Source organism: Typopeltis vanoorti, chromosome 13 (genome assembly GCF_054136105.1).
Source record: "Typopeltis vanoorti isolate ZY-2024b chromosome 13, IOZ_Tvanoo_1.0, whole genome shotgun sequence".
Lineage (NCBI taxonomy): Eukaryota > Metazoa > Arthropoda > Arachnida > Uropygi > Thelyphonidae > Typopeltis > Typopeltis vanoorti.
Genome location: NC_143561.1, coordinates 116,771,041 through 116,787,624, shown reverse-complemented (window position 1 = coordinate 116,787,624; position 16,584 = coordinate 116,771,041). Strand labels below are relative to the sequence as shown.

Below are 16,584 nucleotides of genomic sequence, written 5' to 3'. Positions count from 1 at the left end.
AATACCTTCTCTCTTGGCACCTTGTCATATGCCTTTTCCAGATCGACAAAACTTAAATACAGATCTTTGTTATATTCCAATGCTTTCTCGACTATTTGTCGTAAAGTGAAGATCTGATCCTGACAGCCTCTATTTGACCTGAATCCAGCTTGTTCTTCACCAAGCATTTCTTCCACAATTCTTCTCAACCTTTTCTCAAGTATACTTGAGAAACGGTTGAGAATGAGATCTTGCCAGGAACACTAAGTAGGGAAATACCTTTGTAATTCTCACATTCAGTTTTATTTCCCTTTTTATATATGGGTACTATGAGAGTTCTACTCCAATCATCGGGAATTCGTCCCTCTGTCCAGGCTTTCTGAACTATGCAGTGCAGCCACTGTAAGACTCTTATACCACCATACTTCAGCATTTCTGGTTGAATATCATCTACTCCTGCTGCCTTTCCACATTTCAAGCCTTTGATGGCTTTTTCTACTTCAAGTATGAATATGTATTCCTGATTGTATGCCTGTTGAGTGTTTTTTACCACTGTGCTATCACTGCTTGTTTCGTTTACCAATTTTTCAAAGTAATTACTCCATACTTCAAGGATATCTTTTTCTCCCATTTTTATGTCACCTTTATCATCTCTAACTCCTTTTACAGCACTCTTTCTCCATTCTTAAGCTTCTTCAACAACCTCCAGAATATTTTGCCACCTTCTTGATATTTATTTTCTCTGTTCTTACCAAAGTTCTCTCATGACTTTTGTTTAACTTGTTTTACAGAGTGTTTAGCTTTCTTACATTTGTCTCTGTATTCTCTAAGAACACAGGTTGATTTATTTGGCAGGAACTTTTGATATGCTTTCTTCTTTTCCTTCACTGCCTCTTTAACTGCCTGTGTCCACCATGGACTTCTAATTTTTCTATCTTTGCAGACAACTTCACCACATACCTCTCTAGCTGAATCAATCAGGGCTTTCTTCAAGGCTTACCTCTGAATCTTCCAGGTTTGATTTCTGTTCTTCAACTCTTTCATTTTTTCTTCAATAATTTTTGTGTATTTTAGTCTACAGTTCACATCTGAGAGCTGCTCAACTTTTATTTGCTTTAAAACTTGCTTATATGTTATTCTTTACAATATGAAATTCAATTTTATCTTGCTCAAGACTAAATAGTGATCGCTTCCAATTTCAAATCCTCTGTACATTCTGGTGTCCTGCACCAGGAAGAAAACATCACTGTCAACAATAACATAGTCAATGAGACTTTTCTTATTCCTAGAATCTTCTCTCCATGTGAATTTCTGCACATTTTTATGTTGGAACATGGTGTTAGTAATAACCAGACCGTGTCCTGAGCAGAAATCCAACAGATATTTGCCATTATTATTAGCTATGCTCTTTTCTCCAAATTTTCCCAAAATATTTTTGTATGTCTCACAATCATTTCCTACTCTACTATTTAGATCCCCAACAAGGACCAACTTTTCCTTTTTCATTATGTCAGTTGCTTTTTCTTAAGCCTCAAAAAATTCCTCCACTTCTACCTTAGTAGAACTTTCTGTTGGATCATAGGCACAAATAAGTCTCATTGTTCAGTTCCCCATTCTCATATTTGCCCACATTACTCTACTTGAGACTGACCTCCATTCAAGAAGATTAGCCTCGTATTTTGTGTTGAATACTATGGCTACTCCTTCTTTTCCTTGATTGTCATTGCCTGAATATAACATTTTGTATTTATTGCTCAGAAAGATCTCACCAGTTTTTGTCTTTTTTGTTTCAGTCACCCCTATTATGTCAATCTGGTACTTATCTAATTCCTAAGCTAGCTCCATTTCTTTGCCATTCAGACTTCTTATGTTGATAGTACCAATCTTTAACTCTGGTGATGTTGAGTTGGAGTGTGTTTTCAGATTTGTTCCAGTAGCTGACTTTTCGCTGTTCGCCCTGGTTCCCTGTCAAAAAAAACGGGGACCTTGTTTAACCGGGCGACGCACCAGTCGGCATGAAATTTTGTCATGTTGTACTATCATTTTTTTTATTTTGGTTTAACCAATAAGAATACAATTTGGTCGGCTAAATCCCAAATTGCAAGCCCATCCTCGTTCGTTCAGTATCCAAGTAGATACCCAACAGGGTACAGCACGAGAAGGTGAGGATTGGACATTAGGTCTTGAAGCCCTGGTCGGCTTTCTGCATTCCTTTAAAGGCTTTGTGGAGGTCTCCTCTCAGTTATACAGCTTTGACCCTTAAGCACTCCCTCAATCAATTGTTCATACATTAAATAAAAATTTAAGCAATTGATTTTTATGAACTTTGATGATTTTATCCTCTAATATATAGCTTATAATTTTTTTTTCAAATTTACGATAACTGATGGACAAAATATAATTATTCCTATTGTTTATTGTATTCGCTTAGTGCGCATTAATGATGGATTAATTAATTGAGTTAAAGTGAGGTTTTCCCATACTAAGATATGCAATTGCATTAATAAATGTGAACAAATAAGTTTTTTTAAAACAAGTTTTATCATAATAATAAAACTTAAAATTTTTAACTCCTTTTTATAAATTTACACTCAGTGTATATATATAAATGTACTGTAAATCAATCATAATTACGTGAAATTTTTACAGTAGGTTCATTGCAATGTTTATATATAAGGCATTTCTTTTATAGGGCCATGATATTTTAGGATTTGATCTAGACGTTCTTCTTCATCGTTTGGCATCCAATAAAATACCTAATTGGTCTAGATTAGGAAGATTAAAGAGAGCAGGATTGCCTCATATTAATGTATTGTATTTTTCATTTTTTTTACCCGTTTTTACATTTGTTATGTGTGGTATTAATTTCCTAAAATTTTAAAGTCTATTTATAAAATTTATTAATGTATTGTATTTTTCCTCTTTTTACATTTATTTTGTGTAGTATTAATTTCATAAACAGTTATGAACAACATGAACCTAGATTTGAATATGTTGAGAAGATCCAAAAGAGGAGAAATCACCCTCAAGGAGTGTGCAGGATAGATGGTAATACTACATAATAAAGGTGACAATATTAATTTCCGATCAACAATTTTTCTCCAAATTAATCTACCATTTCTCAGGACTGGTGTTATATTTTAATCTTAGGGCTAGTCTTAATCTTAATGTCATCTGTTTGCATTGAACCACCTAGGTCTGTCTTTTGGATCTTTTGGAACTTTATGGCAGTTCTATAAAAAATGAAGATTAACACCAAATTCTGGTAAAACCGAATGTTCTTGCTTTCACCTCAATAACAGACTTGTAAATCAAAAACCAGAGATATATGCTGATGGAACATTAATTTTGTTTAATCTGACACCTAAATATCTGGGAATAACTCTGGATAGAACTTTGTCATATAAATAACATATGATTAATATCGCTGCTAAAGTTCGCACCAGAAATAATAACATAGTTCAGAAGCTTTGTGGTACTATATGGGGCTCAAGTGCCACAACTCTGCGGTGCACCGCCATTGGTCTAATTTATAGTGCAGCAGAGTATGGTGCTCCTGTCTGGCTCAATAGTTACCATGTCAAGAAACTAGATGCTCAACTTAACTCCACTCTGTATTTAATAACGGGTTGCATTAGGAGTACACCCTTACAATGGCTCTCCGCTTTGAGCCATATTGCTCATCTGGAACTGTGATGACAGGAAGTCTGCTTTGTGAATATAAAAGAATTTTAAATAAACAAAACCTCCCAATACATGAATTTCTTCCAGATGCTTTATCTAATAGACTAAAATCCAGAAAACCTGCCATAAAAACTTCCCGCAATCTCCTTAGCCAGAATGACAGTATGGTGAGTAGGTGGGGAGTACTGTGGTCCCAAGCCATATCACCTGATGTTCGTAATTACATAAACATCTTCCAAAAACCATCTGGGTTTGACCTGCCCAGGAATATATGGACGATGGCTAACAGGATTCGTACATGCCATGGTGTATGTGGAGACTTGCTTTCAAAGAAATAAATTTCTTCGTACAAACGTCCTTCCTATTTGAGTGAATCTCTTTGTAGTAGTTTAATATTTGACCACAAAATTCTATGGCTGGGGATCTGCTCATGTTATGGAAGGCTATATTTATGCTGTGTAATAAGCATAATATAATCTGTTTATTCTTTAATTCCTCTTCTCTGGTAACAGTTTTGATTAGTCTAGCCAGTGTAGGATAAATGGAGTAAACAGGGAACTTGGTAAACTCAGTGAAAGTGGCATTGGTTCGTCTTTTAGGGCCAAAACAACACTGGCCACTGAACTGTCAGCAATTTCAATTAATGAATAACATGTGCACACATTGTTATTAAACATGTGTGTTTAATAAAAATTGGCTAAAATATTTGGCCAATTTTTATTAAAAGAAAAATGGGAAAAAGACCAAGATATAGCTGGATGATACAGTAAAAAATACCTTAAAAGATGGAAATATAAGATCTGATAACATTGGAGTCTTGACAGGTAACAGACTGATTTGGAAGAAAACTGTAGATAGGAAGTTAGCAATGATGTAAGTTTTTCATGTAGCACTATCATATCATCCCTTGAGGGTACATGACAGGAATTTGATGATGATGGTGACTTAAGTCCAGTTTGAGTAGAAACACAAGAAAACAACAAATCAAGCAATGTGTGAAAGAAGGAACTCAAGCTCAGAGAGTGTTAGATTTGTTCATAGCATCAGAAGGGGTCTGTGTTAAGAATATGACTTTTATTGCAGTTGTTGAAAATGATCATGACATGGCTTCTTGGGAAGTATAATTATATTGATGTTCTCATTAAAACAGGTTACATACTTAACTACAAAGCTGGAAATTGTAATCAACTTAGGAGAATACTATCTTTGTTCTCATGTTATCAGTAACTGAATGGAAAAAATGTCAGCAGTGACATTAATGAGTGCTCACTTGGCTAAGAGATATCAACCAATGATATGATAAGAGATATGTATCATGGTACACAGTGCTACTGCTACATTGGATGAAGAGGTAGAGGTGCCTGAAAATGAGGTTGAAGAGCTGTTGCATAACCTGGATAAGAATTTGTCAATAGGGACAGATGGTATATCAGCATGTTTGCTAAAGGAATGTCAGCTGAATTGGCTAGGACTTTCACATGTTTAAATAACTTCAGTCTCAGCTCAGGAATGATACCTTGGGAATGGAAGGAATGTATGATAGTTCCATTTTACAAAAATGGTGCAAAAAAGTAATGTGTCTAACTACCGACCTATCATTATCTCTGGTATGGTAGTGAAGACTTCAGAGAAGTTGATAAGAACTTGCATACAGAAATGGGTATAGAAACAGGCAAAGAGCATCATAGATTTACTAAAAGAAAGTCATGGTTTAACAATTTGTTCATATTTTATAACAATGTTATGGCCGAGTTGGATAAAGGGAATGGATACACTATAATAATATTGGATTTTGCTAAGGCATTTGATAGGATGCCGCACGAAAAGCTGTTACATAAACAGAAAGGAGAATATGGAATTGGAATATAAACTCTTGACTTGGATCAGTGAATGGTTGATAGATATCAATAAGTGGTATGTGGTGGGTGTGAATCTGCTAGATTTAAGGTGACCAGTGGTGTACGTCAGGGTTCAGTCCTTGGTCTATTGTTGTTTGATCTATACATTAATGATATTAGGAAGGGTCTAACAGGTAATGTGCAATTGTTTGCTGTGTGAAGATAGGCAGGGATGCCTCTAATATCCAGCACTTACAAGCTACGAGAAAAGGTCCCTTACCTACAAGAGGAGGTAAGAGATCTTGGCGTATTGGTGGATTAGAATTTAAAGTTCAAAGGTCACATAGCAAAAGTTACAAATACAACTCAGAGGATAATTGTGATGTTGAAGCAAACCTGATGTGTAAGGATAAGGAAGTTGTTTTGCCTCTTTAATAAGGCTTGATAAGACTCTACCTGGATTATTATGCACAGATGTGGTCTCCCATGTTCCAAGAGGATAAAAAACTGTGGAAAGGGTGTAAAGAAGGGTTACAAAGATGATATCTGGATTATTGGATTTAGATTTTGAGGAGAGATTGTAAGTATGTGGATAACAAACTCTTGTTAACAGGGGGGGGGGGGTGCTTAAGGGTCAAAGCTGTATAACTGAGAGGAGACCTCCAAAAGGAATGCGGAGAACCAGCCAGGGCTTTTGACCTAATGTCCAATCCTCACCTTCACGTGGTGCACCCTGTTGGGTATCTACCTGGATACTGAACGAAAGAGGATGGACTGTCAATTTGGGATTTAGCCGACGAAATTATATTCTTATTGGCTTAAACCAAAATACAAAATGATGGTACAGCATGACAAAATTTTATTCCAGCTGGTGCGTCGCCGGTTAAACAAGGCCCTAGTTGTTTTCACCAGGGAACCAGTGTGAACAGCGAAAAGTCAGCTGCTGCAACAAATCTGAAAACACACCCCAACTCAACATCACTAGAATTAAAGATCGGTACTATCAACATAAGAAGCCTGAATGGTAAAGAAATGGAGCAAGCTGAGAAATTAGATAAGTACCAGATCAACATAATTGGTGACTGAAACAAAAAAGACAAAAACTGGTGACATCTTTCTGAGCAATAAATACAAAATGTTTTATTCAGGCAATGACAATCAAGGAAAAGAAGGAGTAGCCATAGTATTCAACACAAAATATGAGGCTCATCTTCTTCAATGGCAGGCAGTGTCAAGTAGAGTGATTTGGGCAAATATGAGAATGGGGAACTGGACAGTGAGACTTATTTGTGCCTATGGTCCCACAGAAGGTTTTACTAAGGTAGAAGTGGAGGAATTTTTTGAGGCTCTAGAGCAGGGGTGGCCAGCCTTTTATGTTCCATGCGCCAATATTTTCACGTACGAGTTCAGATGCGCCATACAACTTTTGTATCCTTAAAAATATGTTGATATAAACATGTTTAATAAAATCGAATTCACGCTTACTATCGCCTTTATTTTCCTTTTGCTCATTTTCTTTTGCACTGTGATGGGTAACTGAATGTAAAAAGGCTTGATTTTTCGAAAAAGTACAAAATCGCAAATGTTCACAACGGATCGAACAAAGCACAACTCCGTAGCGCACGAGTATCAATTGTAAACTGACCGACAAAAACCTGCGATGCACCGGTGTTGCTAACGCTTGGCGCCTCGAGATTAGACAAGTGAATGTGCAAAAGATGTGCATGAGACAATGTCGCTAAAAATAATGATTAAGTTTTAGCCTTTTTTTTTCCCTTATCAGTTTCTGGTTGATAATTTTTTTGCATAAATAGGTTTACTTTTTTTTTATCATCATCATTGGGGTTCAATGCACCACTTCCAATCATCCAATGCGCCATAGGTTGGCCATCCCTGCTCTAGAACATAGGTTCCCAAAGTGGGTGCTGAAGCCTTCTAGGGGGACTATAGTGGTATCAGAAGCATTTGAGTGCATTCAGGCAGTCTAGGGGTCGGTGGCTCTTTATAGAAGAAATTAATAATATATATATTTAAAAATTAATTATTTTCGTGATTTTGCGATTAGATAATCATTTAAAATTTAAATATTGCATTTTAATTCATCTTATGCCCGTCTTACACGATCAATTTTTTTTATCAATTTTCTATTTCAATTTTCTATGTCAATGAGAAAATAGAACATGTATGTATATGTGTATAATAGGTTATGTTTACAGTAGCAAATATATTCGTTATATTTCATTTGAAAATATATATAAAACCACTTTTCTAATTGATTTGTACAAAAATAAACCTAATTTTATATAATGGGGTGGGGGACGTTTCAAAATTTTTGTCTTGCAAAGTGGGTGGTGGCCCGAAAAAGTTTGTGAACCTATGCTGTAGAGAAAGCTACTGACACAATGAAAAAGGAAAAGTTGGGGATCTAAATAGCAGAGTAGGAAGTGATTGTCAGACATACAAAAATGTTTTGGGAAAATTTGGAGAAAAGAGCAAAGCTAATAATAATGGCAAATACCTGTTGAATTTCTGCTCAGGACATGGACTGGTTATTACTAACACCATATTCCAACATAAAAATGTACAAAAATTCACATGGAGAGAAGAGGCTAGGAATAAGAAAAGTCTCATTGACTATGTTATTGTTGATAGTGATGTTTTCTCCCTGGTGCAGGACACCAGAGTGTACAGAGGATTTGAAATTGGAAGCAATCACTATTTAGTCTTGAGCAGGATAAAATTGAATTTCATATCGAAAAGAATGACATGTAAGAAAGTTTTAAAGCGAATAAAAGTTGAGCAGCTCTCAAATGTGAACTAAAATACACAAAGATTATGAAAAAAAAAATGAAAGAGTTTGAGAACAGGAACCAAACCTTGGAGATTCAGTGGCAAGCCTTGAAGAAAACCCTGATTGATTCAGCTAGAGAGGCATGTGGTGAGGTTATCTGCAAGGATAGAAAAACTAGAACTCTATGGTGGACAAAGGAAGTTAAAGAGGCAGTGAAGGAAAAGAAGAAAGCATATCAAAAGTTCCTGGCAAATAAGTCAGCTTGTGTTCTTAGAGAATACAGAGACAAATGTAAGAAAGCTAAACACTGTGTAAAACTAGCTAAACAAAAGTAATGGAGGACTTTGTCAAGAACATAGAAAATAAATATCAAGAAGGTGGCAAAATATTCTGGAGCTTGTTAAAGAAGCTTAGAAATGGAGGAAAGAGTGCTGTAAAAGGAGTTAGAGATGATAAAGGTGACATGAAAACGGGAGAAAAAGATATCCTTGAAGTATGGAGTAATTACTTTGAAAAACTGCTAAATGAAACAAGCAGAGATGATAGCACAGTGATAAAAAAAAAAACACTGACCAGGCATGCAGTCAAGAATGCATATCCATACTTGAAGTAGAAAATCCATCAAAGGCTTGAAATGTGGAAAGGCAGCAGGAAGTAGATGATATTCGACTAGAAATGCTGAAGTATGGTGGTATAAAAGTCATACAGTGGCTGCACTGGATAGTTCAGAATGCCTGGACAGAGGGACGAATTCCCGATGATTGGAGTAGTGCTCTCATAGTACCCATATATAAAAAGGCAAATAAAACTGAATGTGAGAATTACAGCGGTATATCTCTACTGAGTGTTTCTGGTAAGATATATGCAAATATACTTGAGAAATGGTTGAGAAGAATTGTGGAAGAAAAGCTTGGCGAAGAACAAGCTGGATTCAGGTCAAATAGAGGCTGTCGGGATCAAATCTTCACTTTACGACAAATAGTTGAGAAAGCATGGGAATATAACAAAGATCTGTTTTCAAGTTTTGTCGATCTGGAAAAGGCATATGACAAGGTGCCAAGAGAGAAGTAATTAAATACGCTACAGTTATGTGATGTCAATGGGGCATTATATCTAGCAATATTTAGTCTTTATTTGAGTTGTAAGTCAGCAGTTAGAATTGAAGGAAGTACGGGAAGATGGTTTAATGTTGAATCTGGTGTGAGACAAGGATGTACATTATCCCCTCTGTTGTTCATTATCTATATGGATCACATTATGAAGGAAAGTGGTATTAAACATGATATCCAAATTGGAGATGTTAATGTCAGCTCTTTGCTTTATGCAGATGATGTTATACTTCTAAATAAATCTGATACAAGTCTGCAAGATTCCCTGACTAAATTGAATAACTGTTGTAATAGATATGGTATGAAGGTCAGCATTAAAAATACAAAGACACTAAAAATAGGCAGAATCATTGAAAATGTCAACTGCTTTGTGAACGGAGAACCTGTGGAGCAAGTAAAACATTTCAGCTACCTAGGCACAATTTTTAGTGAAGATGGTAAACTAAATATGGAAATGGACAACAGAATCAACAAAGCTGGTATGTTAGGAAGTCAACTGAATAAATTTATATGGAATAGGAGAGAAATTAATCAGAACACTAAATTAACTGTATACAAGACAGTGTTCTAACCAGTTTTAACTTATGGATCTGAGAGCTGGCTTAGAAGTAAAACACTTGAACAAACTAGACACCGCAGATATGAGAGTTCTGAGAAAGATAAGAGGCACGAACAGATGGCATCAATGGCAATATCATGTTATAAACGAGGATGTTAAGAAAGAACTTGCCATTGTCAGCATCCAGGAATGCGTTAGCAGAGCTAATCTCATTGGTATGGTCACTTAAATAGAATGGGTGAGGAAAGATTAGCAAAATAAGTGTTCTCTGCCAGGTTGACAGGAAAACGACTCAGAAGAAGACCGAGATATAGGTGGATTAATACGGTACAAAGTGCCTTAGACATTTGAAATATACGATCTGATAATGTTGGAGACTTGACAAGTAACAGACTGATTTGGAGGAAAATTGTAGATAGCAAGTTGCTAATGATGTAAATTTTTCATGTAGTACTATCATATCCTGTACACCTCTTGAGGGTACATGGCAGGAATTTGATGATGTTAATAGGAGAAAGAGAGATGATATAATAGAAGTTTATAAACTTCTGAATGGGTGTTATCGTCTGATGTAAATTTTTTGTTATATGGATATATCGAAATATTTCGTTATATGGTGGGGAGAAAAAAAGAGGGACATTCATGTAAGTTAAATTTGTTCGTAGTCAAAAAAGGGGTAAGAGCTGCTAGGTTTTTCTCTCACAGAACAGTGAGTGAGTGGAATAGTTTTCCTTCGGCAGATGGAGTCTCAATCAGAAGAACAAACAACAGAAATAAACAGTATTGCTGTATGCAATGGTATGCAGGATTTTTCTTAAATGTAGAAATCAGGCTTTCTTTAAATTAACTTGTAGTGTACCATTATCTATTACAAAATTATGTAATATTTTTACAAAATGATAGGAATAAATCCTCATCTTGTAACTGAACTGATCTTTTTGGCAGAAAGCTGTATGCTTCTTATCTAGGCTTTTCTTTGAAAGCCTGGATCAGCATTTCTTATCCTGCCATCCGCAGAGGTCCATGATACATACTAAAGGTGTCTGTGATTGTTTAGATAACTAAATAATTTTTCCTAGTGGATTAATAAAGTTTAATATGTAGAAGTTTTGATTTTCATTTCCCACTTGTCTTTCATGTGATAAAGCTTTCACATCATTTATTTACCTAAAAATTAATACAGAAACCATTTAAAAAATGGGAATCTGACCTCAAAATTTCATTTGTACAAATATAACCAAATGTTGAAAAGCTGGTTGCTGAGTTGCATCGTCTGCTTTCCCATTAAGAATAATATTCTGCTTTTTGTATTTTTTTTTTCTCATCACATTGATGAATTACTTTAAATATTTTGTAATATGACTATTTATTTGTTGTTGATTGTTTTTGTATTTTTGTATATTGAACAGCGTAATATTATAACTGAGAAAATATTGGTAAATCTTAACTGTTAAAGAAAAGGAGAAAAAAAATATTAATCATGTTTAATTCTAAATAAGACTTTCCCATAAAGGTCGCCTAGATAGGTGGCCTTTATGGGATATCTAAAATATGGGAAAGTCTTATTAGAATAACACATTATTATTATTATTTTTTTAACGGTTATGATTAACCAATGTTTCCTCATTTATAACATTACGCTTTTGTAAGTATAACATCACATGGCTTCATCCTGTTTCAAATCAATCCATTGTTTATATTCTACCTTGTAATCAACTGCTGCTGCCACCGAAGATGGTCTATAAGTTTTAGACCGAAATGTCTGGCCTGCTAAACAAATAATGAGTTTTATACTGTATATGCCTTGTGTTTTTGTGTAAATAAGTATGGTTAAAAGCGCTGTCCTAAATCCTTTGGAACTTTGGTTCTCTCTGTTGAAAGATAGGTGGGATGCTTTTAGGCATTGCTGGAAGTGACTTTTTTTTTTTAATTTTTTTATTTAAGTACAGCTGATAGATTATTTTAATCATCTCTTTGAAATAATTATCTATTTAATCCTCTTACCAGACATGTTTACACATCTGTAATTACTTGGATGCAAAATGTCCATTGAAATTGAAATAACAGTTAGCAGCATGAACTAGTTGATACATTTGGCATTTGAAATAATGCTGGATTCAATATCCACTTAATTTAATTAATTGTGCATCGGCTAAGTGAAGCCTTTTGGCTCTCTTATTTCAGTAATTCTTGGAGCCGTTTGTGATATGGCAACTCGTACGGTAAGGTATAGGTTTTGCATCACTGCAACCTGAGTATTTTACATCTGGGTCTGGCTCCCACTGACGAGACCTCAAAAAAGATCGAAACCAGTCTAGGTAGTGACCCCCCTTCATAACGTATAACATCATCCATGTCCACTAGGAGATGTGTTTTACATTATGTGAAATACTAAGGATAGTGATCGGATCTTACTCCACCTTTACTACGAATTGCCCCTGTCATGAAAGGTTTACTTACGCTTGGATCTGCCGAAACTTTTATAGTTTCTATATTCGGCACGAAACTTTTATAGTTTCTATATTCGGCACGAAACTCTTGTAGTTTCTCTATTTAGCTTTGAAATGATGCTGGATTCGATATCCACTTAATTTGAATAATCGTGCGTCGCCGAAGTGAAGCCTTTTGGCTCTCTTATTTCAGTAATTGATACATTTTATCCGTATGGTGATTTACATGGCCAATCATCACAGGTAAAATTCTTTAAATTTTTTTCTTTAAATTTTTTTTTTTTTTTTATGAAGGGTGTACTAAAAAAATTTGTAAATCCTCCCTTCTCTCTCTTGCAAACAGGTTGCCCAAATATTTGACAGTGCCATACATTTTGGTAACTGTATTCACATTAAGATTTCATAGTAACCTGTGCATCTCCAGTTTATCCATCTCTATTCTCATATCTGTCACTGCACTGCAGTATCTCCACCTGGACAATACTCTTACAGATTGATCACTCAGTAATTTGACAGTCACCTCACTACTATCTACATGCATTAAAGTTATCCTTCCATAATAATTCCAGTGGCATCGTGTGCCCATTTCATTTGGAGGTACTGTCGTGATCTATGCAACCCATGCTACAAAATTCACACGAGTTTGACCGTATGGTTTCATTTTTATCAATGTATTAAAGTTTTAAGAGTGTAAAGCACATCGGTGCTAATCTTATTTGGTCTAATGCAATTAATTGTAGGGTAACTTTGAATACTTTAATTTATCAATTAATTGTAATCTGCACAGAGTGGGGACAATGTGTTTGATTCAAGATACTGTCTATTAGAAAATAATGAAGGAGAATGCTGTATTTTTTTGGTATATTTGAATTACTTAAATGTGCGAAATTTGGAAGAGGAGGATGAGGCTTACCTCCTTCAACTATAATACTGTTTTCCATTTGTAAGTGTGGGCAAGAAAGTTATGAATATTGAAAATTATATATTAAAAACTTTTCTATATTATATATAAGAACTTGCCTACCACATCAGTTCACACTTTACGCATGCAAAACAGATGAAGCTCAGAAAACAAAAACAGCAAATCATGACAAATGATAATGTTCGATTGGATTGGTTGACACAATAACCAATCACAGCCTCTAGGTGCTATTGTCTCAGAGCTCACCCTGCCTTGCCTTCTGAGTGGTTTAAAACTATCAGAAAACTAAGAATTTTACCTACTGCACCATCTGTACATCTTTTCAAAGGGCCCAAAGGTGTATGTATTTTGAATGCACACCGAGGCTATTAACGCCATTGTAATGCAATGTTTAGTCATTTAAAAATGTCGTCTTTATGAAGCATTAGTATATTGTGTTTACTTTTAGGAATTATGCAAAGTCTGGAAAGGAGAGTCTTTAATGGGAATAAATGCAAAAATATAATATCGGTGATATTGCTATTTGGTGGATGAGCACTGCACACCTAGCACACCCTGAGTATTCGCTCCTGAATAATTCTTCCATTTACTTGCCAAATAGCAGAAGAATAGTTGGGATTCCTTTTTGTTTGCTCAACCAATTTCCACTTGAAGTCCAGTTTTTTCATTCTTACCATAAAATGCTGGTAAACTGCCTTTGCCTATGCTTAGGCCCATGAACTTTCTAATTACATTTCACTTTATATTCCTTTATCAACCTTTTCTTTTTTTTTTACTGCTGCTTCTTAGTGATGTTACTCATCCACATAACTACCATCTGATTATCTTGCTGTTTGTGTATTGCAGTCATAATGCTGTTCTCTCAAACACACCTTGACCATTTCTCATGAAATTGCTGACATCCCTCCCTTGGAGTTTCTTATGCCAAGGAATTGCTTTTATCTTGAATTTTTCATAATTACTGGATCTGTAGTTCCATATGTAACAACCCCCTTCATAACTGAAAATTGCATATGATTAGTAACAGCCTTTCAGATTTTTCTCCTCTCCTCAGAAATAAAGTGGCTACCTTGATTATGGATTAATCTTCTGCTATCACTAGATTCCGAAAGCAATAAATTCCTATGCGAAATCCAGGAAATTTACTTAATAGCAGCTATCAATCCTGCTTGTTATTTATATTGCACCCATGTCATCTAATGCAAAATGCATTCACACTTTCCCTTTGCTTTATTTCATTTTTTCATTAAACATAGCTGTCAAAAAAGCACCATGGTCTGGTATATAACATGTTCACAAAATTTGAGAAGCTTTCATCTGGCAACTGAATAAGTATACCGTTTGTTGAATGTATTGTTTTTTGAGTAACTAGTTTAAATTAATGAAAAGAAGAATCTGAAAGACTTCATCTTAACAACAATTATAAAAAAAGATAATAAATATCGTTATTTTATACAAGGTAGACATTTTTCTTCATTAATTATGGTTTACATATTGAGCAAGACTATTATAAAATTCTAAAAATATGGTAGCGCAAAGCATGAAGTACTATAGCTCAGAATTTCTTCATAGTCTGGTGAGAACCAGCAATTTAGAGCAGCTGTAGCTGTATATAGACTCCTGAGCTGATTTTCTCTATTGCAGTACTCGATCATTCATATATTTGTGTGGTACCATAATATTTTAGATAGTCATCGTTTTTCAAGTTTCAAAGGCACACATTTTTTGCCTACTACATAAAAAAAAATGTATTTATTTATTTATTTTGTTTTATTTTTTCTGGCTTTCATTAGGGTACCAGTGGTGTAGGACGGATAGAAAGAGGTGTTACTTGTGGTCGCTTGCTATGTGATGTTAAAATTTCTGCCAGAGAATTGATACGAAGCAAAAGCTATGATTTAACAGAACTAGTAAATGTTATTTTACATCAGGAACGTTATGATTTAGCTTCTGAAGAAATTCGGTCTATGTATAGGTAAGAAGGAACCGTGTTAACCTTTATATAAATTTTTGTTGCTAAAAGATAATCCTCCCCATATTCCCAATGTTGGCAGTTTGCATCATTGGTTATTCCTGGAGGTATAATATTTGGCTTGTTTGTAGTGTATTCAACTTTTTTACTTTCAGTAGTTGAGCTGCATTTGGCCAAACAAATATTTCAAATATAGATTAGTCATGAGTAATTTCAGAGTAGTAACATAAATTTTACTAAACAAATTATGTTGTTTTAATCCTTTACTTGAACAAGAAAAGTTTGCATGTGAAATATCTTGATGACTAGTTTCTGAATGTTTACATTGCTATGCATTACAGGAAGGGTCATTACCTGGACAACAAGTTTTTGACCTTTATTGAGATCGTATTGGTGAGAGATAGATCTGAGGAGATACTGAGAACTAAATTAATGCACATAATAATTTTCATATACAGTAAGACCCTGCTTTTTTTTCCAAACCAAAAAAAGCACTAAATATTCCATGATTCAATATAATGTGGTTCTACTCGAAGCCTAAAAAAGCGCTAAATTTATGCTGATTCAATTTATCACCGTATTTCCCTTTATTCATATATAATACGATTATACCCGATTATACCATCAGCGAAAGGTGATGATTCTTCGTAGCTCTTTAATTCCTCTAAACCTAAATCTATATTTGTCTTGTGCATTTGTTTTCCCCGTACATTGGGTAGTTGTTCATTGGCAGTGAAACAGTGTATGCTATCAATAAGATTTGGAGTGCTGCATAAAACGGTATTTATGCGCTGTAATCATCGATATTATTGACCAAGGAAATCAATAAAAATTCTATTTGTTCATTAAAATTAATCATTACTATCATTTTTTAAATTATTCAGAATAAGTGGGTATAAAGATGGTAAAACAAAATCGATACGAAAAATCATTTCGCTGAACATTAAAATGCAGGTGCTGAGGCAATTAGAAAAAGATGAATGGCAGATTGACATTCGAGCCATTTTAAATTTGTCTACTTCTATTATACAAATGATTTTAAAAAATAAGGACAAAATTAAGTGTTCAGCAACTACAATGTCTTCAGCAACAAAGGTAACCCAATCCAGAAGCAATGTTTTAGAGAAAATGGAGCAACATCTTTCCATTTGTATTGATGATGAAACCAAATGCAACATGCTATTAAGTCAAGTAGTAATCATGGAAAAGCCCAGAAGTATTTTTAATCATATTCAAAAACAAAGAGAGAATACAAGCAAAAACTTTGCAGCTAGCAGAGG

The 16,584-nt window shown here is 34.8% G+C and overlaps 1 protein-coding gene across 4 annotated transcripts in view; it reads left to right on the top strand.

Annotated features, from left to right (window-relative positions):
* PolA1 (DNA polymerase alpha catalytic subunit) overlaps positions 1-16,584 on the top strand; it is a 561,406-nt gene that overhangs the window by 308,455 nt on the left and 236,367 nt on the right. For all 4 annotated transcript variants that reach the window (XM_090402430.1, XM_090402431.1, XM_090402428.1 and 1 more), the window contains 2 exons: positions 2,672-2,788; positions 15,126-15,307. In XM_090402430.1, the coding sequence (XP_090258556.1) occupies positions 2,672-2,788; positions 15,126-15,307 (299 nt within the window). The remainder of the gene's footprint in view (positions 1-2,671; positions 2,789-15,125; positions 15,308-16,584) is intronic.